The 26,354-nt window shown below is 42.8% G+C and overlaps 1 protein-coding gene across 1 annotated transcript in view; it reads left to right on the forward strand.

Moving 5' to 3' along the window:
- The first annotated feature begins 18,873 nt into the window (after nt 1-18,873).
- Nucleotides 18,874-26,354, forward strand: part of LOC124614367 (ionotropic receptor 75a-like) — a 164,769-nt gene continuing 157,288 nt past the window's right edge. Inside the window, exon 1 of the mRNA XM_047142941.1 lies at nt 18,874-18,955. Coding sequence (XP_046998897.1) covers nt 18,874-18,955 — 82 coding nt within the window. The remainder of the gene's footprint in view (nt 18,956-26,354) is intronic.

Genomic DNA, 26,354 nt, shown 5'->3' on the forward strand with positions numbered 1-26,354 from the left:
AAGGCATCTTTTGGTGGCACATGAAAACGTTTGCAGTATCTTTCCTGCTATGACATTCTCACTGAACACATTTCTAAAGTGCTGCAATTCAGAATGTAGGTGGTTCATCGTCAGATATAACTTTTGTTCTGTGCACTAACGTGTTCAGGACTGCTTTCCTGTGCGCAAAGTGGAGAAAACTGACTGTATTCAAGTACCAATCAATATCTGTAGGTTTCCTGTACACAGAATGACCAAGCTGCCCTGCCTTTTGCTAAACTAAAACGTCCAAGGACGGCAGGTTTCCATCTTTTCCATCTCCATGGTAAATTTAATATTGGTGACTGATGAATTGCTGCAGAGCATTTTGACCCCGAGGCATTATCAGAAAGGTGTCATCAACATACCTTAGGAAGCAAGATGGACACAACATGGCAGAGTTCAGAGCTAGTTCCTGAAAGTTCTCCATGAAGAAATTCACGACTTCAGAGGACTGTGGTGATCCCATTGTTGTGCCATCAGTCATTTCATGATATTTGTGACAATACAAGAAGTACGTTGTCCTTGGAACACGATGGAGCAACTTGATGATTGCAGGTGGAAACTGTTGGGCCAAAAGACCCTGTGTCTTTTACTGGCATACTTGTAAAAAGTGACACAACATCCAGATTGACCATTTTCTTGAGTGTTTCAGCAAAAGTCTGTGAGTTTACAATATGATGTTTACAGTGTCCCAATTTTGGCGCTAATAACCTTATCAAATTTTTTGCCAATCTGTAGGTGGGTGAGCTGATTGCTCTAACAGTGAGCCTACGATGGATATTTTCCTAGCTTCCCTGTCTTCCTGACAATGGCCTATGTTGGATTATGACTAAGCTTAAGGTACACTTCAGCTTCTAATAAATGAAACACATTAAGGTGGAAGTCTTCAGTGTTCAGAAGCTTGCTGCATTTCCTTTGTTGGCTGCCAAGACAACAAAGTCCTCATTTTTTTACCACAATGGAGTGTCTACGAATGGATTCGAAAATTCCGAAATGGTCGCACAAGTGTCATGCACAATGAAGGAGCTGTACGACCGTTTACCGCCACAAATGAAGAAACCACCGAGTGTTGATGTGAAATGATTCTCTTAGACAGACAACTAACTACTGACGAAGTGGCACATTGTCTGCAAATTAGTCACGGTTCTGCCTACAAAATCATCCACAACAGGCTTGAGTTTCATAAAGTTTGTGCAAGATGGGTCCCAAAACAACTCAGTTGCATAAACAAACGCACTTGGACATCTGCAAAAAACGGCTCTGAGCACTGTGGGACTTAACATCTGAGGTCATCAGTCCCCTAGAACTTAGAACTACTTAAACCTAACTAACCTAAGGACATCACACACATCCATGTCCGAGGCAGGATTCGAACCTGCGACCGTAGCGGTCGCGTGTTTCCAGACTGAAGTGCCTAGAACCACTCGGCCACCTCGGTCGGCTGGACATCTGCAAAAAATATTTGGATCACTATGTTAACAAAGAGGACAACTTTGAGAGGATCATTACTGGGGACAAACCATGGACCCATCATTATGAGCCGGAGAGAACGGCGGAGTATGGAATAGGAACATCCAAATTCGCTGTGCAAGGAAAAGTTGAAGACCCAACCGTCCACAGGAAAACTGATGCTTATGGTTTTTTTGGGACGCACTAAGTCCAGTGCTGGACCATTATAGGGAAAGGGGCACAAAAATAAACAGTGCACGTTACACTGAGATGCTTACTGCCAGTCTAAAGCCTGCAATTCGAAGCAAGCACCGAGGATTGCTGTCAAAATGTGTTCTGTTGTTGCACGGCAACGCCCATCTGTGTACTGCTGCTGGTGTGAGTTCTACTTTAAACCAACCGTACTGTGCAACGTGCATGATTAGACAAGTCTGGCATTCAACAATTGTCGCACCGTTTAGTTAAATAAGCTCGAGCACAGTCATATGAAATCGAATGGGAAAAATTGTTTTCATCGTTCGACGGCCAAAAACCGCATAAAAAGAAAGCAACAATGACTTCGGATTTCAACTGTCCAAAAGAAAAAGAAAAAAACCGCATGAAAAGCAACCATTGAATCGGTTTTTAACTGTCAGGAGACTGGCACAAGTCATGTTCAGTATGACATATACCGTTCGGTGCGACAAATTGAAATCAAGGAACAAAATGTTCCACAACAGATTAGAGTGTCTCAAGCGTCAACTTTAGAATGTGTTGTGCAACGTATGCCTTTTGTTCACCTACGCTTGTAATCACAGCACTAAACACAGCACCTTTAAGATAACACTACAGTCAGAAGACACATGAAATAAAGTCAGGTGATGTGGACGGCCAGGCTGCAGAGAAATGGCAGCATTTCCAAAATGGCTTTGCAGCAACTGCTTCACCAGCTGTCCAACGTGCAGAGGAGGACCGCCTGGGATAAAAATGTTCCTACCCGCACATCCATGCCGTTGGAAGGTTGGAATGATGTTGGTGCGCAAAAGAATAACGCACACTGACTACGTGGTGCTCCGTGGCTCGAGCACTCACATACACAATCTTGTGCGTGTGCCGCACCCACAACATTTTTAATTTGGCGAAACAGAGTGAAATAAATATTTCTCACATGCCTTTATCAAGAAGTAATGAACCATGAAAACACTGAGAAAGAAGTTAAAATTTCTTACCCCTAAAACATATCTATTTGTTTCAGAGGAAAGTCCACTGGGCCTGACGGGATACCAATTCCATTCTACACAGAGTACGCGAAAGAACTTGCCATCCTTCTAACAGCCGTGTACCGCAAGTCTCTAGAGGAACGGAAGGTTCCAAAGGATTGGAAAAGAGCACAGGTAGTCTCAGTCTTCAAGAAGGGTCGTCGAGCAGATGCGCAAAACTATAGACCTAATCTCTGACGTTGATCTGTTGTAGAATTTTAGAACATGTTTTTTGCTCGCGTATCATGTCGTTTCTGGAAACCCAGAATCTACTCTGTAGGAATCAACATGGATTCCGGAAACAGCGATCGTGTGAGACCCAACTCGCTTTATTTGTTCATGAGACCCAGAAAATATTAGGTACAGGCGCCCAGGTAGATGCTATTTTCCTTGACTTCCGGAAGGCGTTCGATACAGTTCCGCACTGTCGCCTGATAAACAAAGTAAGAGCCTACGGAATATCAGACCAGCTGTGTGGCTGGATTGAAGAGTTTTTAGCAAACAGAACACAGCATGTTATTCTCAATGGAGAGACGTCTACAGACGTTAAAGTAACCTCTGGCGTGCCACAGGCGAGTGTTATGGGACCATTGCTTTTCACAATATATATAAATGACCTGGTAGATAGTGTCGGAAGTTCCATGCGGCTTTTCGCGGATGATGCTGTAGTATACAGAGAAGTTGCAGCATTAAAGAATTGTAGCGAAATGCGGGAAGATCTGCACCGGATAGGCACTTGGTGCAGGGAGTGGCAACTGACCCTTAACATATACAAATGTAATGTATTGCGAATACATAGAAAGAAGGATCCTTTATTTTATGATTATATGATAGCGGAACAAACACTGGTAGCAGTTACTTCTGTAAAATATCTGGGAGTATGCGTGCGGAACGATTTGAAGTGGAATGATCATATAAAATTAATTGTTGGTAAAGCGGGTACCAGGTTGAGATTCATTGGGAGAGTCCTTAGAAAATGTAGCTCATCAACAAAGGAGGTGGCTTACAAAACACTCGTTCGACCTATACTTGAGTATTGCTCATCAGTGTGGGATCCGTACCAGATCGAGTTGACGGAGGAGATCCAAAGAAGAGCGGCGCGTTTCGTCACAGCGTTATTTGGTAAGCGTGATAGCGTTATGGAGATGTTTAGCAAACTCAAGTGGCAGACTCTGCAAGAGAGGCGCTCTGCATCGCGGTGTAGCTTGCTGTCCAGGTTTCGAGAGGGTGCGTTTCTGGATGAGGTATCGAATATATTGCTTCCCCCTACTTGTACCTCCCGAGGAGATCACGAATGTAAAATTAGAGAGATTCGAGCGCGCACGGAGGCTTTCCGGCAGTCGTTCTTCCCGCGAACCATACGCGACTGGAACAGAAAAGGGAGGTAATGACAGTGGCACGTAAAGTGCCCTCCGCCACACACCGTTGGGTGGCTTGCGGAGTATAAATGTATATGTATATGTATATGTATTTGTGCAATGTCGGATGTGGTAACTTTAATTTGCCCAGTAAAAAAAGAATTCACAGCTAACGTTTATATTGATTATACCCACGTCATTCCGTGTCTATATAGAACAAGCAGCAAACGAATTCATGGAATAATATGGTGAATGTCTTCTGCTTGAATTTTAATACTGGGAGAAAAATTAAGATTTGAAGGTTTGACGATAACACTGTCATCTCGGCAGAGTCAAGAAAGAGCTTGAAAGAGCAACACGCTCCCACGTTCCTTGTCTTTCTCTGGCCAAATCAAAGGCACTCCCCAGAATAAAAGTCGCAGTATACAGTGACTTGAATTCCGTCTTTTCGGCTTGCTTTCATGTTTACTTACAAGTGACATGCTATAACACGCCCACTCAATCCGTCAACAACTGTTTTAAAGTATCTGCTTGCCAGTATTGAGCAATAATAAAGGATAATACGAGATACAAAGTAGTTGACTGTTACAAACTACCTCAATAGCTACGTCCTTTAAACAAAAAGGAAGACATGGCAGCGGCGAGGTTTAAGATTTCAGTGAAATTTTTTTAACGTAGTCTGTGTCGTTATTTGTTTGTTGAGATAATGGCGTTGAATGACGTGGGAGCTTATATTGTAGACTGAAGGGGTGTTACCGCATTAATAGCTAGTACAAAGAAGAGGGTCTATTGACGGGGTGCGTAGAGCAAAAGCTCTTGGCCGGGCAAAAATTATCTCAGTTTCCTAACGCTACGCGGTCACTGAACGCGTGGGGAAAGCTGAAACACAGTAGTAGGTATTGCTGCTACACATACTTTCGAATTCGAACAGTTTCCTAGTTCCTATGGATAAATTCATCAAAGTTTGTCGTCTTCATCACAGATGGATAATACTAACAGCGAGAACAGTGAAAATCATGTTCAACCATAAAATAAGGATCCCGAGAATGTGTCTTTTTCCATCTCCCATGGTACATCAGCAAGAAGTGTCAAGAAACCATCAGGAGGTCATACCATGAAGGATGGAAATACAAATTTCCTTGGATTTATTACGACAGAAAATAGGACAAAGTGTTCTGTAGTGTTGGTAAAAACTCAGCATTGTGTTTCCGTCTATTTCTACACACAGGGATTCACGTAATGTATTTGTTTGAAATGGATTTTCCCAGTGGCAACACACAATTGAACGTTTCAGAGTTCATGAAAAATGTACGCTTCACTGTTCGCTCGTGACTGCTCTGGCAACTACGAAACAAAGTACCAATGTGTCATTCCGTATCTCAACAGGCCGTGTCATCCCCAGAGGAGGATGCGGATAGCAGGGGCATGGGGTCAGCACACCGCTCTCCCAGTCGTTATGATGGTATTCTTGACCGAAGCCGCTACTATTTGGTCGAGTAGCTCCTCAATTGGCATCACGAGACTGAGTGCACCCCGAAAAGCGGCAACAGCGCATGGCGGCTGGATGGTCACCCATCCAAGTGCCGGCCACGCCCAACAGCGCTTCGACGATCTCACGGGAACCTGTGTATCCACTGCGGCAAGGCCGTTGCCTAGCGATGTCAGCAAAACATTGTGAAATCTATTAAGGAGGCACTATATTTTTCTCCTATTGTAGATGAAACTTCAGACATACCAGTTAAGAAATAACTATCCATATGTTTCAGATATGTCGATAAATGTCTTCAAGTTGAAAAAGTTTTATGGGCTTCTATGATGTAGCCGCAACAAGTTCTAGGACGTTGAAGTTATCCACGATGTTGTAAGATACTGTCGTGGTCAATGTTATGATGGCCCGAGCAATGTCACTGGACATTTAACAGGATTACAAAGTACGATTACTCTGTTGGAGCCGAGAGCTATATTTGCTCGTTGTTCGGTGCATAATTTGAATTTCGCATCACAAGTTGTGATGCAAAGTACTAGTCATGTGCGACACTTTCTGATGAATCTTCGTGAGTTAATATCATTTATAAAACGTAAGAGGCTAGCGATGTTTCAATCGCTACAAGAAGAAAATGAAAATGGTGTTGTAAAAAACTTTCACAGACTGATTTTGCGACCATTCTGTTCTACGATGTGGTGTGTCAGAATACAATCACTAAAATCGTCGGAAAGTAATTACAACGTTCTCTTGAAATTATTGGAAGGTCTGTCAGAAGAAAAAAGTGTAATCTGTGGGAACACTGGATGATATTTTTCAGATCTGCGCCAAATCAGATTTCTTATTTGCCTGAAAATGTTAATTTCAGTTTTCGGTTGGATTGAGCAACTTCATTACTCGTTTCAGAAGAAATCATTGTCATACCGTGAAATCAAAACATTCGTGGAAGCTCTGTCTGCAAGTTGAGTTTCACAAAGGGATACATTTTTTGAGTTGTGGAATGAAACCATCAGGAAAGCGGAGGAACTTCACATTGAAGGATCAGCTTTGCCTAGAAATAGGAAGATGCCACAATACTACAATGTAGGTAGCGATCATCATATGTATCAAACGCTGAAGGAAATGTACAGACAAATATTTTTTGATAACAATTGATACGGCTATGGATTCGCTAAATTGTAGATTTGACTCAGAGGTTCTCGAACTTACAACTTGAAGCTTTTGCTGTCGGTCAAATTGGCGCTGATTGAATCCTGCAATTCTAGGGGACAAACTTTCATAAAGACGAGCTAACACTGCATAGGGGCATATTTCTGGATGTGCGCTGAACGAAGAAAGAGGAAGTGGCCAACTTGTCAGACGTTACAAATATTTTAAGCAGAGAAAACATTAGTCCCATGAATGAAATGCTCACAGAATTTGTAAAGTTTGTTGGGATGGTTTTAACTAGACCTGTTACTTCTTGTACCTCTGAGCGGTCGCCTTCAGCACTTTGACGATTGAAAATGTTTTTGCGGTCAACAATGACACAAAAAAGATTGAACGATTTGGCAATTTTGCATGTTCGTAAAGAAACGACTAAAAATACTGCCACTACCAAAATTTCAAACAAATTCATACGTGCAAATGGCGTAAGAAGTAAAGTGTTTTATACCGAAAGTTAATATGTCATGATTATTATTTGGTATGCAAAGTGAGTTACTTTGTAGTTCTGTTCACAAATAAATCTTTCGTAGTTATTTCTCCAACAAATTAAAACTGCCTGATTTATGGAGGTTTTTTTTTCATTTTAATTTTATGAATGTGTTATTTTCTTTTAATAACTTGTCGATAAATGAAGAAGGAAAAAAGGAATACAAACGTCTCAAAAATGAGATCGACAGGAAGTGCAAAATGGCTAAGCAAGAATAGCTAGAGGACAAATGTAAGGATGTAGAGGCGCAAATCACTAGGGGTAAGATAGATACTGCCTACAGGAAAATAAAAGAGACCTTTGGAGAGAAGAGAACCACTTGTATGAATATCAAGAGCTCAGATGGCAACCCAGTTCTAAGCAAAGAAGGGAAGGCAGAAAGGTGGAAGGAGTATAGAGAGGGTTTATACAATGGCGATGTACTTGAGGACAATATTATGGAAATGGAAGAGGATGTAGATGAAGATGAAATGGGAGATAAGATACTGCGTGAAGAGTTTGACAGAGCACTGAAAGACCTGAGTCGAAACAAGGCCCCGGGAGTAGACAACATTCCATTAGAACTACTGATGGCCTTGGGAGAGCCAGTCATGACAAAACTCTACCATCTGGTGAGCAAGATGTATGAGACAGGCGAAATACCCGCAGACTTCAAGAAGAATATAATAATTCCAATCCCAAAGAAAGCAGGTGTTGACAGATGTGAAAATTACCGAACTATCAGTTTAATAAGTCACAGCTGCAAAATACTAACGCGAATTCTTTACAGACGAATGGAAAAACTGGTAGAAGCGGACCTCAGGGAAGATCAGTTTGGATTCCGTAGAAATGTTGGAACACGTGAGGCAATACTAACCTTACGACTTATCTTAGAAGAAAGATTAAGAAAAGGCAAACCTTCGTTTCTGGCATTTGTAGACTTAGAGAAAGCTTTTGACAACGTTAACTGGAATACTCTCTTTCAAATTCTGAAGGTGGCAGGGGTAAAATACAGGGAGCGAAAGGCTATTTACAATTTGTACAGAAACCAGATGGCAGTTATAAGAGTCGAGGGGCATGAAAGGGAAGCAGTGGTTGGGAAAGGAGTGAGACAGGGTTGTAGCCTCTCCCCGATGTTATTCAATCTGTATATTGAGCAAGCAGTAAAGGAAACAAAAGAAAAATTCGGAGTAGGTATTAAAATCCATGGAGAAGAAATAAAAACTTTGAGGTTCGCCGATGACATTGTAATTCTGTCAGAAACAGCAAAGGACTTGGAAGAGCAGTTGAACGGAATGGACAGTGTCTTGAAAGGGGATATAAGATGAACATCAACAAAAGCAAAACGAGGATAATGGAATGTACTCGAATGAAGTCGGGTGATGCTGCGGGAATTAGATTAGGCAATGAGACGCTTAAAGTGGTAAACAAGTTTTGCTATTTAGGGAGTAAAATAACTGATGATGGTCGAAGTAGAGAGGATATAAAATGTAGACTGGCAATGGCAAGGAAAGCGTTTTTGAAGAAGAGAAATTTGTTAACATCGAGTGTAGATTTAAGTGTCAGGAAGTCGTTTCTGAAAGTATTTGTATGGAGTGTAGCCTTGTATGGAAGTGAAACGTGGTTGATAAATAGTTTAGACAAGAAGAGAATAAAAGCTCTCGAAGTGTGGTGCTGCAGAAGAATGCTGAAGATTAGATGGGTAGATCACATAACTAATGAGGAGGTACTGAATAGAATGGAGAGAAGAGAAATTTGTGGCACAACTTGACTAGAAGAAGGGATCGGTTGGTAGGGCATATTCTGAGGCATCAAGGGATCACCAATTTATTAGTATTGGAGGGCAGCGTGGAGGGTAAAAATCGTAGAGGGAGACCAAGAGATGAGTACACTAAACAGATTCAGAAGGATGTAGGTTGCAGTAGGTACTGGGAGATGAAGAAACTTGCACAGGATAGAGTAGCACGGAGAGCTGCATCAAACCAGTCACTGGACTGAAGACCACAACAACAACAACATCGTTGCTCTTGCAGTCACTGTGTATGTGAGTTGTTTAAAGTATACTACACCTGATACAGACGTAATTCGCATTTTGTTAGTGAATTAAAAGCTGAAAGAAGACAAATAATTTAGTACAGAAAGAATCGATTAATGTTACGATTACATATTTTTAGAATATTCGTTGCAATAACTTGTCATTATAATCCAAACCCACTATCGTGACAGCCTTTGCCAGTGAGTCGTTTTGGTCACAGGGTTGCCCCCGTATTCATTTCCGAGTGAGCAGACAACAGAAATGTATGTCCTGTGCGGGTGTGCAGTGGTGTAACGTTAGGGCTTGCAATGTGGGACGACCTGGTACTTTAGTGGCCCGCAGAGAAAGTAAAAAATTATTGTTAGTTTATTATGAGTTAAAAGTAGATCAAAAAATTGAAAGATATAAAAATGTAAACACAGTTATATGTAAACGGCAAATAGTAAAGTCAAACGAATAGAATGGTCAGATCAACACAGCTTCATAGAATCAGTCAACGCTAAATTCAGTTTAGCGCAAAGTATGTACACAAAGTTCCTCCTTGCCATCTCTCGTACCACTCTGATTGCAGTACGTTCCTTGGACATCACAAAAGTGCGGCGCAGATTAGTTATTACAAAATAATGACAACAATAAAAAGTACCAAAATGTCACATTTAGGTGGAAAATGATCCATTCTTGATGTTTAGTGTACCCGAGTCTGTATAACGCATGTTTTTATGAACATTTAACTCTCGTCATATCTTTATTCGGCAACACTGTCAATTATCTGCTAAGAAGTAATGATTTAATAACGGGTAGTCTACTCAGTTTAGCAGGCCCAGATCCATTGGGGGGCGGGGGGAGGGGAGAGCAAACGGCGATGACTGCCCCGTGTGGCAATTTCAGGTGGCGCCAAATCTATACTACTGGCCATTAAAATTGCTACACCAAGAAGAAATGCAGATGATAAACGGATATTCATTGGACAAATATATTATACTAGAATTGATATATGATTACATTTTCGCGCAATTTGGGTGCATTGATCCTGAGAAATCAGTACCCAGAACAACCACCTCTGGCCGTAATAACGGCCTTCATACGCCTGGGCATTGAGTCAAACAGAGCTTGGATGGCGTGTACAGGTACAGCTGCCCATGCAGCTTCAACACGATGCCACAATTCATCAAGAGTAGTGATTGGCGATTGTGACGAGCCAGTTGCTCGGCCACCATTGACCAGACGTTTTCAGTTGGCGAGAGATCTGGAGAATGCGCTGGCCAGGGCAGCAGTCGAACATTTTCTGTATCCAGAAAGGCCCGTAAAGGACCTGCAACATGCGGTCATGCATTATCCTGCTGAAATGTAGGGTTTCGTAGGGATCGAATGAAGGATAGAGCCACGGGTCGTAACACACCTGAAATGTAACGTCCACTGTTCAAAGTGCCGTCAATGCGAACAAGAGGTGACCGAGACGTGTAACAAATGGCACCCCATACCATCACGCCGGGTGATACACCAGTATGGCGATGACGACTACACGCTTCTAATGTGCGTTCACCGCGATGTCGGCAAACACGGATGCGATCATCATGATGCTGTAAACAGAACCTGGATTCATCTGAAAAAATGACGTTTTGCCATTCGTGCACCCAGGTTCGTCGTTGAGTACACCATCGCATGTGCTCCTGTCTGTGAGGCAGCGTCAAGGGTAACCGCAGCCATGGTCTCCGAGCTGCTAGTCCATGCTGCTGCAAACGTTGTCGAACTGTTCGTGCAGATGGTTGTTGTTTTGCAAACGTCCCCATCTGTTGATTCAGAGATCGAGACGTGGCTGCACGATCCGTTACTGCCATGCGGATAAGATGCCTGTCATCTCGACTGCAATGTCGCGATACGATACACCGCAATCGCGATAGGTTACAATCCGACCTTTATCAAAGTCGGAATCGTAATGGTACGCATTTATCCTCCTTACACGAGGCATCACAACAACGTTTCACCAGGCAACGCCGGTCAACTGCTGTTTGTGTATGAGAAATCGGTTGGAAACTTTCCTCAAGTCAGCAAGTTGTAGGTGTCGCCACCGGTGCCAACCTTGTGTGAATGCTCTGAAAAGCTAATTATTTGCGCATCACAGCATCTTCTTCCTGTCGGTTAAATTTCGCATCTGTGGCACATCTTCGTGGTGTAGCAATTTTAATGGCCCGTAGTGTATATTAATGAAGAAAGAAGCCTTGTTTCACAAAGCGCCTTAGCATCCAGAGCACCTTGGTCTATCGATTATTCATATAATTTTGAAAAGCATCCCAGTTGATGATTTTGTGGGCAGACGAAGCCCACTTCCATCTGACAGAATATGTCAATACGGAGAATTGTCGAATATGGGCTACGGAAAATCCACACGCAAATCAACCAGTACAACATCATCCTGAAAAGGTCACTGTGTGGTGCGGGTTTACGGCATCATTTATTATAGGGCCACATTTTTTCGAAGAGACAGGTGCTTCCGATCATGTTACCTGTAAAATCACTGGCAAGCGCTATGAGTGTCTTTTGCGCAATTACGTCATTCCAGCTCTCCAACAGCGTGGATGTGTCGGTGGGGTCATTTTTATGCAAGATGGCGCACCTCTGCACACTGCAAACCCAGTTAAGCAACTGCTGAAGCGTCTTTTCGGAAATGTTGGAATTATCAGCCGCCATTTCCCTACAGCCTGGCCGTCCCGATCACCTGATCTTAAGCCGTGTGACTTCTGGCTGTCGAAAGATGTTGTATTTAGTGTTGCGATTGCAAACTTAGCTGCATTGAAGGTATGCACTGCGCAACACAATCTGAACGTGACCCCAGAAACACTTTCATCAGTTGTGGGGCATGCTGTTTCTCGATTTCAAATTATTGCAGGAAACGGTGGACAGCATATTGAACATGTTTTGCGCCAGTCACACGGAAATTAATAATCCGATTTGATTTTGATTGATGCTTTTTATGTTGTGTTTGGCTTCAGGACAGTTAAAAACCGATTTTTCCCATCCGATATTATATGACCTTGCCGTGGTGGATGGGCTTACGTAACTAACAGTATCACAAAAAAAAAAAAAAAAAATGGCTCTGAGCACTATGGGACTTAACAGCTGTGGTCATCAGTCCCCTAGAACTTAGAACTACTTAAACCTAACTAACCTAAGGACATCACACACATCCATGCCCGAGGCAGGATTAGAACCTGCGACCGTAGCAGTCGCGCGGTACCGGACTGCGCGCCTAGAACCGCGAGACCACCGCGGCCGGCACAGTATCACACCTGTACACCTATGCACACTGTGTAGTACACCTTAGGCGTTGTTGTATGATTCATTTGTCATTTGTAGTCGACCACTATTAAATTATGATGTTTACAGCGCCATCTATTGCTACATTTTGTAACTATTTATTTTTCTTCTGCCATACGTTGTTCCCCTTCTCCGTTAATATTCCGTTGCAATTTGACATCTTTCTGATCAGTGGTGTTATTTCTACAGCGGTTTGAAAGTTTAACTTTTATTATAATCATCCTGTATATGAAACTTTTCCAATAAATGTGCGCTACAAAGCGACCATATTCTAGGAAAATCGACATTTTTTCCCTTACATTTTTGACGTCCTATATCAAGCGCTTCGAGGGGCGGGGGGGGGGGGGGGGGGAGGGGGAGGGGGCGCCACTATAAAGTTTTTGCCCCGGTTCGGAAATATCGTAGATCCGAGGCTGCAGCTTAGCACAAGAGAAGTTTGTGGTGTCACAAGTGAGTGATATTCTGAAATGAAAAGATATAACAGCAATTATCAAGACGAAAAAGAAGATGGTAGCAAAATCGCCACAAATGTAATTAGATCTCTTCATATCGCAGGCTATTCAAATGATCGCGTAGATTATCAGTTGGATGTAAATGATGAAACTAAAAAGTGGTTTTTCTGACAAAATCCTTTAGCCGGAGGGAAGTGGTTTGAGATTGGAGGCGGCTAACCAAAAGCGTGGTGTGATACGAAACAATATGCACGTCTCAACGCATGCGTTGTTTTCAGTTCGTGGTGTAAGAAAAACACAGCTGACGTCGGTATGTGTTTATAACTAAGGACAATTGAGAACGTGTGAAAGTAAGTGCTTCAGCTTATTATGACTATGATGATTACACTGAAATCCAGTAATAGCGCTTTTCAGGGATATAGGGATAAAATAGGAAAACCAAACAGTGGAAATGTTTTACCAATCATCAAACTTCTTGCAAAGTACAATCCAGTATTATGCGATCTAATAAATAAACCAAACCAGGCCTAGACGCAAAAATACCTTAGCCCTTCGTTTAAAAATGTCCATTCCCGTGCAGCTGAAAAAGAAATTATTAATGACATTAACGCTGCATCGTTACTTTCTGTTATTATACATGCAACATAGAACATCTCAAAAAGATATCGGTAAACTGAGATATTTATATATGTTACAGTGCAAAGACTTGTGACATGAAGTTAAATGAAAGATTTTTAAGTTTTCGTGAAATAAAAGATCAAGGTGCATTAGGGACAGAAAAGGAAATACTAAGTGCAATAGATGAAAAGAGACGTTTCAACTAAATTCTGTGGTAAGGGTTATGACGGTTGTGCCAATATGTCAGGCATTCACAAAGCTATCACAACGAGAATTCAACTAAGACAAAAGACTGCAAAGTATGAGCATTGTGCAGTGCACAATAATTCAACAAAGACAAAAGACTGCTAAATATGAGCATCGTGCAGTGCACGCCTTGACTCTATCACTTAACAATGCTACATGTGGAATTCAAGAAGTCAGGTCCTTTTACGACGCAGTAGAAATGCATCTTTTCGTTATTCATAGAATTAAAAGATGGGAGCTTTTAGTATCTGCTTGTACCTTCAAAAAGCTTGGCCTAACACGTTCGTCTTCGAGATACCAGTCTGTAAAAGTCTTTCGTTATGCTCATGTCTATTAGGCTGATTAATGATCTGTAAAAAGTAACATTGACATCTAAGTAAAGAGAAGAAAGAGAACAAGCTGTTGTTTTGAAAAACTAATTAGACAAATCTGAATTAAGTTTTCATACAGCGCTACAATCAAAACTTTGCAATTCAACATCTCAAATTATGCAATCGAAAAATGTAGAGCTTGATAAAGTGTGTTCTTTTGTTCAGAAACAGCTGATAATTTATCTTGCTATCGACACAATTTTTAAGAAGCAAAATGGTTCGAATGGCTCTAAGCACTATGGGACTTAACATCTGAGGTCATCAGTCCCCTAGATCTTAGAACTACTTAAACCTAACTAACCTAAGGACATCACACACATCCATGCCCGAGGCACGATTCGAACCTGCGACCGTAGCAGCAGCGCAGTTCCGGACTGAAGCACCTAGAACCGGAGAGCCACAGCGGCCGGCTGAAGAAGCAATGTTGTCAGCTTCATCTTTGGCAAAGAAATGGGACATTTTAATGGCTATTTGGGCACCATTGCAACAAAGAAGAAGAGCATATTTGAGGGCGTGCGTAATGTTAACCATATTTTAAAAATTATTTCCCCAAAATTTATAAATTATGTTCCCCATGAAGACATTCACAATGCAGCAGCAGTTCTCCAAAATGAATATGAGGAGGATTTATCCAGTAAACTCACAGACCAAAAGTCCTCTTAAAGAAGAAATAGCCTCGTTAACCTTTGTAGCTGATTAACAAAACTATTAGTAACAGAGATTTCAATCATAGCTGAGCGTTGCAGATTAATGCACAATTTTTTACCTGCTTTTAACTACTCCTGTAGCTCTTTCTTCGGCTGAACACTTATTTTTGAAACTCATACTTATAAAGAACTATCTTCGGAATTACATGACCCAATACAGAGTTTGCGAACTCAGCCTCCACAACGTCCAAAGTGATCTATTGATGCCAGTGAAATAATCAATACCTTCCATCAAAGAAAGTACGGCGCATGGTCCAGTTTCACTAGAGGTCAAGACGAGTACATTGAGGTTTCATAAATACAAATCAATCAGACAACAGACAGCCAATCACTAAAATGTGTATTTTCAATAACATTTATAGGTATTAATAATTTCTGTTTAATATTTTGAATATAATAAATGAATGATATACTTGATTATATTACACGGGATTTTACAATATACTCCATTAAATCTCTGTTTCTACCTGCTGTAATGAAAGTTGCTTTAATTAACGATAGGCTGTACACTTTAGGTCGGCGGGTCAGGCATTTTATTTTAGTAGGCGGGCCCGTATCGCGTACGTTATGTCCCTGGCTCTGTGGGTTCGTCCAAGTGCATTTGAACCCGAGTTTGATCTTATTTCCGCTGCTTTTAAGTCAGCTGTGTCACCGACTCAGCTAGGGCTGTCTCAGTGTATGCTTATAGTGTGGTGTCACCGCCAGACACCACACTTGCTAGGTGGTAGCCTTTAAATCGGCCGCGGTCCGTTAGTATACGTCGGACCCGCGTGTCGCCATTATCAGTGATTGCAGACCGAGCGCCGCCACACGGCAGGTCTAGAGAGACTTCCTAGCACTCGCCCCAGTTGTACAACCGACTTTGCTAGCGATGGTTCACTGACAAAATACTCTCTCATTTGCCGAGACGATAGTTAGCATAGCCTTCAGCTACGTCATTTGCTACGATCTAGCAAGGCGCCAGTACCAGTTACTATTGATACTGTAATCATGTACCGTCAAGAGCGACGCTCATCATTAATGGATTAAAGTTAAGTATTTCACCAGCTACGTCCGTTTTTCTAAAGTCTAAATTCCTTGTCCTGTTCCAGACCTCACACCAGCCTGCGTGAGCTAAATCGCGTGCCTTTCGGCTTCCTCTAGTCACCCGGTGTTGGCACTCCTGCCAACCCACAACATGTAGTATCAGTATATCTTATTTTATCACAGCAAATATCTTTATGACACAGGCAGTGTTCATAAATGATTATGAATGAAAGGTAATCATTTAAATAAATATCGAGACTTCTCAGAAAACATATACCACATTCCACCATTGATATGCAACCACAGAAATTTTGGAAAGTCGGCGCCCTTGGTAATAAAGACTCTCATAACATTTGTCAGTTATGGCAGGAAACCCAGAACCCGCCTCCTTGAAAAAAGATGCCCCATCAAAATACTGTCCTATCAGCCCTCGTAACTCATTTGCCTTTACAGAATGAAGTCGTACAGTTGAAGTGCGAGCGGGTTATCTGTTGCCCATATTCTGCAATTCTGTGTATTCACATGTAACTGCAGATGGAAATGGGCTTCATCTGTCCACAGAATGTTCCCTGGCCATTCATTGTCCACTTTTATGCGAGCAAGAAATTCTCTAGAAAATGTTTATCTAACTGGAAGGCCAGCATGAAACAACTCCTGAACCTGGATAACTTTGTATGGATAATAGTGCAGGATGATTAGTAGAATTGTATGCACTGTGCTCACAGGTATGTCAAAAGTTTGGGCAAATCCCCATGCACTGCATGTTCACAAACCACTGCTTGAGCCCTCCTACAGTGCTGTGGCCACGTCTTCAACAGATGTTGGATCAATTGTTTTTCTTTTTCTGCCACATCGCATTTCAAAAGAACCTGTGTTTTGGACTTTCGTACTCATTCTCTGCAGATTGTTGGCAGACATCGGAACAACGCCTTTTTTCATACTCTTGAGCGTACGTAACTTGTGCTACTGGCATACAGTCACCATTCTTACAAAGGAGTTTTACCAACAAAACGCGATCCTGCATTGAGACAGTCACGGTGAGCATCTCAGACACAAACCAAGGGACAATCGTTTACCCCACATCTTTTATTTTTCATATTCTGCCGCAACAGCACCATTAGTGTGAACATTTTTGTTGAATTTTTTTAGTTCTTCGATAATATTCAATTCAAATTTGACGTCATTCTGAGTAGTGGTTCGTTTTTTACAGCGTTTTGAAACTGGAACTTTAATTATAAGCACACTGCATATAAAGTATGTATAACTGGAATCTCTTCTCAAACCCCTCGTTAGATTTCAACCAAATTTCAACCAGAAAACAAACGTCACTAGTATCAGTACTGTTGGTTTTATAACCTTTTATCGGCAATAAGAATGGAGATACGGTCAAAAACATATTTTTCAGCCCCTGCTATGCAGCATGCCTGGCACAATGGGTGTGATGACTGGAAATATTATTGGCCTGCCTTATGGATCTGTGTTGTAGGAGCTGTATATGTGGATGTGCATGACTGGAGGCAGGTTGAGATGAACAGAGGTGGGGACGAACAGAGGTGGGGACGAACAGAGAGAGGGGGAAGGAGGAGATGGATAGAGAGAGGGCAGAGGAGGGGATGGACACAGAGGGGCAAAGGAGGGGAGGAACAGATGGAGGGGGAGAGGAGGTAGATAGGGAGAGGGGGAGGAGATGGATAAAGAGAGTGTGGAGGAGCAGGTAGAGGAGGAGGTTGAGGAGCAGGAGAAGGAGGAGGAGGACATGGACATGAAGTTGGGACTGGAGGAGTTAGACAGAGAGAAGGGTGAGGAGGGCACAGAAAGTGAGAGGGGAAGAAGGAGATGTGCAAAGACACGGAGAAAGAGGAGATGGACAGAGGAAGAGGAGATGGACACAGGGATGAGGGTATAAAATATGGTCAGAGAGACAGGTCAGAGGAGGTGATAAAGTGACAGAGAGAGAGTGGGGAGGAGAGAGATGGAGGTGTGCAGGTGAGGTGGAGAGAGATGGAGTGCAGAATGGGTGGATGCTATGAGGGGTGAAGAGGACGTGTGTAGTATATGTGCCAAACACATATGTGAACAAAACAATAGAGAGAAGGCTAGTACACATACAAGGTAGGCTGTGTGTATGTCCGGGATCTCTTGCTGAATCCCTGCATCGATTTTAATCAAATTTGACTCACAAAAAGCAAACCTCGTGAGTGTCAAAACTGTGGTGTTTATATCCTTTTAGCGCATTTGGAACGGAGATAAGGTCAGATACTTGTGTTTCAGTCTATGGCAGCTCCAAAAGGAGCAGAGATAAGGTCAAAATCGTGTGCCTCAGTCCATGGCATATAGGCAGCTCTGCATGAGAGGCAAGTTGTGTGAAAGTAGTATTCGCCTGCTTTGCTGGGCAGCCTACTTGTCAGGATCATGAAACATATTTCCAGCCTGCGACCTGTAAGCTTCTCCAGTGATAGGCATGTTGGAGTAGTATCAGCCTCCTTTATTGTTTTGCATGGGTCACATGTGATGATGGGCACAGATAGAGGAAGGTTGAGATATATAGAGAAGGGGATCGACAGAGAGAAGGCGTTGGAGAGAATAGATAGGAAGAAAGTGGCGCAGAATGAGATGGATGGAGAGAGGCACAGCATCCAGGGGAAAAGATGCCGAGCAGCCACCAGAGTAGACTGGAACAAGGCAATAGGACAATAAGTAAAAGAACACAAAAAATGATGCCGATGAAAGAAGCAAGCCGTGTACACATGGGGGAACAGCGATAGGGAGTTCTTGGGTGGATGCTGGACTGGCAGAGAAGAGTCCATAGAGATGCGACCAAGGCCCAGAATAATGTACAATGGGATCTTGGAGCATGTGTGGATGTCTAGCTCAATGCAGGGATGTCCATGGAGGAGACGGATGTGGGTGCAGTGGTGGCGACTGATGGGAACTGTATCACGAGGGCTGGCCATGATAGGACCAGTGAGTGAGCAGATATTGGCATCGGCAGGCTGGCAAGTACAGAAGAGCTGGCTGAGACAGGGCTGTTTACGACAGAAGGATTGGCTACGAGAAGTAGAGGTCTATACTTGACGTTTACGCTCGCTTTAAATTCAAATGACTCTGAGCACTATGGGACTTAACTTCTGAGGTCATCAGTCCCCTAGAACTTAGAACTACTTAACCCTAACTAACCCAAGGACATCACACACATCCATGCCCGAGGCAGGATTCGAACCTGCGAGCGTAGCGGTCTCGTTGTTCCAGACTGTAGCGCCTAGAACCGCTCGGCAAGTACGGCCGGCTGCTCGCTTTAACTGCTCTAGCATGTTGTTCCCTGAAAACCCGGTAGATGTCGATGCATCCGCTTTGGACAGAGGGAGCAACTGCACTCGACTTCTTGTCGCTTGTTCAAGCATTTAACGCCCGAATTGCCTGACCGCCTACTCTAGTTATCCAAGCGCCCTTCGCTCGCCCGCTATTGCATTACGGCATACGAACTTGAGATAAAGGAAAGTACGAATGCGAAACTTGATTGGAAAGCATTTATCCTGAGTGCGAAAGACAATGGTCTTAGCAATGTTTGGGAGAGATTTTCATTAGTGACTGATAAGAAAGTCGGGAATATAAACTGCGGCAAGTGCTCTGGTCTCCTGTCTTAAAGACCAGTCACCACACATCTGAAGGCACATATCTGCAGTACACGGCGAAGTATAAATTCTAAGGCATTCGCAGTTTCATTGAAAGCTCCGGTGATTAAAAAAAAAAGTGCGTAGAAATGAGTACCATAGATCTTCGTCCATTTACATTAATATTTGTTGAAGGCTTTCACTATTTACGTCAGAAGCTTGTAAACGTTGGCTCAGAATTGGGACATGTAGACGTCTCCAATATTTTGCCTCATCCTACGGCAATATCACGAATCACTGAAAGGACAAGTCGGTTAAAAAAAATGGGCGAGTAAGATGCCATACATTATCCAGGGCATAGACTTGAATGCATATGAATGTACAGCGGATATTTGGACCGATACACATTGTAAAATGTTTTAATATATGTTACTGCCCACTTTCTAACAAGATTAGGCATTGATAAATATGATACTCGTGATAACCCTCTTTTCTGAGAAGAAAAAAAAATCTCGATGATTTATTAAGAACTACGTTAAGAAAATATTATTGAATTTGTGAGAATTAAATTCCCGGCAGTTTTATTAGGTTTTATCTATCATTGACTGAGGCACTAATTATTTGAAGACAGTACTGAAACTCACTTTCGATGACGATTATTTGATAAATGAGGTTGCAGTGGTTTATTCCATGACTTAATGTGCGTTGTCCAAAGTGCGACAGCGGTTTGTGGTAGCGACAGGAACCTCGGGGATGAAAGGGGCTGCGCATTTTGAGTTTGGGCTACGATGCGCGGCTAGCGCGGACGCCGTCGCAGCATTGCACCAGTGACCAGTGCTTCGACGGAAGCCATGTGACTGAAGTGTTCTAAAAATGGTTCAAATGACTCTGAGCACTATGGGACGTAACATCTGAGGCCATCAATCCTCTAGAACTTAGAACTACTTAAAGCTAACTAACCTAAGCACATCACATACATCCATGCCCGAGGCAGGATTCGAACCTGCGACCGTAGCGGTCGCACGGTTACAGACTGAAGCGTCTCGAACCGCTCGGTCACACCGGCCGACCTGAAGTGTTCTACCTACTGTTGTCGCATGATGTCTAAGCAATGAAAACTACAATAAGACTCTCACAGAAAGAAATACTCTGTGAGTTAGTCTATCAGCATCAGTATTTAAAGCTTCATAAGTACAAGGGCACTTTGTTCCAGCACCGTCAGAGTTGGAAAACTGCCATTTGGTCGAAAATTCCTTTGCTTTTTCCAAAAGTTTTTCCGTTCCAGGAACTGGAAATAAATAGGAGAAATTTCGTACACAAAGGTGGACAGTACTTCTTCCACAATACAGTTCTGCTGGCGCGCGGTAAATGGGGCCTTGCCACGGTTCGCGCGGCTCCTCCCCCACCCCCCACCCCTCCCCCGTCGGAGGTTTGAATCCTCCCTCGCGCATGGGTGTGTGTGTTGTCCTTAGCGCATGACCTCAGCAGTTTGGACCCATTGGCACTTACCACAAATATCCAAAATCATTCTGCTGCCGTATTCAGTAGAGATTCGGAAGGAAAATACTGGAGACGCTCCATCTGCTAATGTAACGTATGTACAATAAAAGGTATCTTCTGTAACACGTTTTACAACGATTTGCAGAATAAATATGTAGATGTAGAATTTACACAAGGTAACACACATTCAAAGCCTTAAGGAGTAAACTCAGCCGTGTGGTCGTTAGGAAGTTGACTTCGAAATGACTGAAATCAAATGAGGAATGTCGTTGGCACTAGGGAGAAAATGAACGAGAATCGGTGGGTGCGAGACCGAGTGATCAGGTATACATCTGGCCTGTTGTTGGGATCCTCTTTTCGTTACACGTGATGGAAGAGCGTGGCACAAGCCACTGGAAACCATTGATAGCAGTATTTATTTTAACAGCAGCATCTTTACCGCCTCGATTCGCGAGTCTACTCCATTACTTAATGGTCCATGAGAACGTAGCCATTAGTATTGAGCCATTTTATTTCATTATAAAAACAGGTAGAGCGTACTGCAACAGATTCTGCGAATGAGCGGATAGGAGGATCTACACACTACTCAGAGTGAGGAAACATGAGCGACTGAGAGTGACACGGCTGTGTCCCCCCTTTTGAATGTTCGGTATCCAACAACTACAGCAGACAAGTGAACCTGGATACGGCGTCAACCGAGCAGGTCGACGCCAAAAAAGAAACTTCAGTCTTGGATTAGCGTAATCGAAGAAGTGTCAAATTTTCTCCCACTGGCTCTATTATGACCACCAGAACTTTTCTGAAGTGTGTACCGGTATATCAGGAAAATTGAACGATAGGCAAAACCATTTGTTTCTTAAAGAACACTGTGAATTTCCCAAAATCAATATCGGAGAAATTGTTGAAGTTATACATGAGAGAAATAGCTCGAAACTATTTCAGTGCTTGAGGAACTAATTAGATCCTATCCATAGTCTCTGTGGAGTCGCAAACACATCTGAGTTGCAAGCTTACTGCGCTGCAGTTTGTTTTGCAGTCTTTCTGACGAACTATGCAGATGAAATACAAACTATGATAAGTTTATTGACTTGTCAATGACTTTGTTACGGGGTTAGACTAGTTACATTAGATTAATGATTAACCCCTTTACGGTTAAAATTCATTTAATATATATCTGAAAAATAAAAGGTCAAAAATTGACTTCCTTTGTGATAAATAATAGACTTTTGACTTCCACTACAAAAAAGTTTTAAGGTGACCAGTTTTGAAAACAGGTAAAGTGAGACACGTGTCCTACGAACATAATTAGAGACATGTTTTTGTGTGAACCTAGAGTATTTAGAGTTAAAATTTTAATTTTAGTATGATCTTATCAAGATGGAAAATATGGAAAAAAGTATAACAAATCAGTACCAAAACACATTTATTCTCCTGACAATGAAAAACATGAAATAGCGCACACAAGTTTTCATCATAACGTTCGAACATGACTTTGACATACCACACACTAAATTTTTCTATATTCTTCGAAGTTTTCTGGGGCAAATACGTCCCACTATATACAAATCATGTACAAAGCAACAGAATTACTGAGGTGTATAGTAATGTTTCAAAACAATGTCTGTGATGTAGAAGAAAATACAGATAGTACCTTAAGATGTTGATTTTCGTGAAACAGACGCTCTACGCTACCTATAAACGCACGCCGTCCCATTTGATCGCTCACCTCCTTCGATTTATCCATCCCTATTATTTTTCTCCAACTTCCGAAAGCATCTCGCTACATGCTAATACTAGAAAGATATGAGATACAGACGTCCCTGCGCTCAAAATTCTGTATTGTTTTAATCGGGCATATGTATCCCATCATCCACGAAAGGGTTAAAATCTTGCTTGGTGTCTAGATGACTGAGGACATTATTGAATAACGAAACTCACATCGATTCCCTTCTCAGTTACAGCACGTATTTGAAACAGAAGCAACGATTATCAATTACCTCTACGTCTTGGGTTGGCCGCTAAACTATAGAGCATTACGAATCAAGGCTTTGTGGTGCTCCTGCCTAATAATTATCGAAGTAACAGCGCGTGAGCACAAATTAATTCCATTTGACAGTAGTAGCTGTTACGAGAACGTTCAGCTTGCAATATTCATTACGTGCGGAAGTGAAAGGTACCTTAGATATTTATTCGCAGTGGCATCGATACAGAGCGGCCGGGTCACCGTCGAAAGAGATTTCTGGAACACAGTCAGAGTTTTCTGTTGCGCTGCCTCCAAATAACGCGTGGAGTGGCTCCATATCTGCTGCGTGCCAAACACGAACAGCTGCACATTTCAGGCGTCGAACGACTTAGTGTTACAAAGAGACTAATTCACGATTCACTGTTGTCGCATGGAGCCGGCGCAACAGCAGTGGAAGTGCTTGGCACTCACCGACAGTCGTCTGAGATGGCGGTGGTTCCGCTGGTTGTTGCACTGCTACTGCTCGGGGCGAGCTGTTGGGCTTCCCCAGTTCCCCTGGAAAGCGACGTGCTGGCCCTGGCTGTAGACTTCTTGCGGTTCAGAAGCGCCCGAACCGTGGTCGCTTATACCTGCACGCATTATGGTCAGTCTGTTGTCTCACTGTTCGCCACACAACACTGTAACAAGCTATTCTATTCTTCTTGTATGCATATTTAGGTGGATGTTATTGTCTCCCAACCTCTAGTGCAGCCACTGCGACTACTGTAGATGTCGCATAGAACAGTGATGTTTGAGGAAATAGAAGGTAATAGCAAAGTTTATGAAGGGGTGATCGTGGGGATCGATCCATGGTCTGATTTTCTGCGATATATAGGGCTATTACAAATGATTGAAGCGATTTCATAAATTCGCTGTAGCTCCATTCATTGATATATGGTCACGACACACTACAGATACGTAGAAAAACTCAAAGTTTTGTTCGGCTGAAGCCGCACTTCAGGTTTCTGCCGTCAGAGCACTCGAGAGCGCAGTGAGACAAAATGGCGACAGGAGCCGAGAAAGCGTATATCGTGCTTGAAACGCACTCAAATCAGTCAGTCATAACAGTGCAACGACACTTCAGGACGAAGTTCAACAATGATCCACCAACTGCTAACTCCATTCGGCGATGGTATGCGCAGTTGAAAGCTTCTGGATGCCTCTGTAAGGGGAAATCAACGTGTCGGCCTGCAGTGAGCGAAGAAACGGTTGAACGCGTGCGGGCAAGTTTCACGCGTAGCCCGCGGAAAACTGGCTCATGCCACAACTGGAGACCGACAGCGCCGACTTCATCTTTCAACAGGATGGTGTTCCACCGCACTTCCGTCATGATGTTCGGCGTTTCTTAAACAGGAGATTGGAAAACCGATGGATCGGTCGTGGTGGAGATCATGATCAGCGATTCATGTCATGGCCTCCACGCTCTCCCAACTTAACCCCATGCGATTTCTTTCTGTGGGGTTATGTGAAAGATTCAGTGTTTAAACCTCCTCTACCAAGAAACGTGCCAGAACTGCGAGCTAGCATCAACGATGCTTTCGAACTCATGCTGCGCCGAGTGTGGGAGGAACTTGATTATCGGCTTGATGTCTGCCGAATCACTAAAGGGGCACATATCGAACATTTGTGAAACCCAAAAAAAACTTTTTGAGTTTTTGTATGTGTGCGCAAAGCATTGTGAAAATATCTCAAATAATAAAGTTATTGTAGAGCTGTGAAATCGCTTCAATCATTTGTAATAACCCTGTATTTGTTGAAACCTTTTTATTCCGGAGCACACGTTGCGAGACAAAGCTCTCCATGAGCGTGGAGTGAGTCATGGTGGCAGGAACAAGTAGTCTGGATAGCAAAGCAACACTGGAGAACTACCCGATTCGCCACATTTTGGACAGTACTGTAGCCGCAACATCCAGGAAGGCTAGTTGAGATGATGATGTCCCATACTCCGAGGAGCGTAAGGAACGATGCGGGAGACCCGCACCGCCGTCTAGGCAACGTCCTAGAGGAGGTGGTTTGCCTTTGCCTTCCTCCGACCGTAATGGGGATAAATGATGATGATGAAGACAGCACAACAACACCCAGTGATCTCGAGGCAGTAAAAATCCCTGACCCCCGGGAATCGAACCCGGGACTCCGTGCGCGGAAAGCGAGAACGTTACCGCAAAACCACGAGCTGCGGACGAAGGCTAGTTAGAGACATTAAATAACATGACAGCATGCTGGCCACCCTACCAGTCAGCATACGTAGAGGGCAACAGAGGTCAGCGACTACTGAAGAAAAAACTTTGACTGTCCTTCTGTGTTGTGAGACGACACAGTAAATCGTAGAATCGATTGCCATAGCGGAAATGCCGCTGACATGACATCCTTTCTCCAAGATATCCAGCAGATAGTGGCTGCTGACTGGAGTAGTTTCAAGACGGATTCAGTAATGTAGACGTATTTGTTCCACGAGGAAACGGTGGCCTCAAGGAACGGACAAATGAGAGATGCGTAGCGCTAATAGTCGTAGAGGTACTACTGCAGACAGTAGTATTAGTAGTTGAATAGTAGAATAATTAATCACGGAGACAGTAGTGGTTTTGTGATAGTAGAACGTAACTTTTCGTTTTCTGCTTTCTTTTTTGTTAATTTTTTCGTAATTTAGTTTTCTTTGATAGTATTAGTGTGTAGTCCGCAGTGATAGTTATTATGAGTGCTTTTATTGTACACAAATAGGTAAATTGTAAGTAACTTCAGCTATCCAGGTAATAGGCTGTAACTAAGAAGAATCTTCCATAAATCCATCTATCTACTATCTATCTTCTTCTATCTTTTTGTTATCAATCTGTATATCCATTCTCTCTACATGTACAAATTAAAGTCCCCAGCTGTGGTTTCTATGCATATGTTTGGGTTAACCTCAGGCACTAGTGTAATGATTTGATGCGGTTTTCACAAATAGATAGATTTAATCATGAAGAATGTTTGTGTGTATAATTTATTACCGCTAAGTAATGATGAATATGTACAGGGCTATTACAAATGATTGAAGCGATTTCATAAATTCACTGTAGCTCCATTCATTGACATATGGTCACGACACACTACAGATACGTAGAAAAACTCATAAAGTTTTGTTCGGCTGAAGCCGCACTTCAGGTTTCTGCCGCCAGAGCGCTCGAGAGCGCAGTGTGACAAAATGGCGACAGGAGCCGAGAAAGCGTATATCGTGCTTGAAACGCACTCAAATCAGTCAGTCATAACAGTG

Source organism: Schistocerca americana, chromosome 1 (assembly GCF_021461395.2).
Source record: "Schistocerca americana isolate TAMUIC-IGC-003095 chromosome 1, iqSchAmer2.1, whole genome shotgun sequence".
In the NCBI taxonomy this organism is placed as follows: Eukaryota; Metazoa; Arthropoda; class Insecta; order Orthoptera; family Acrididae; genus Schistocerca; species Schistocerca americana.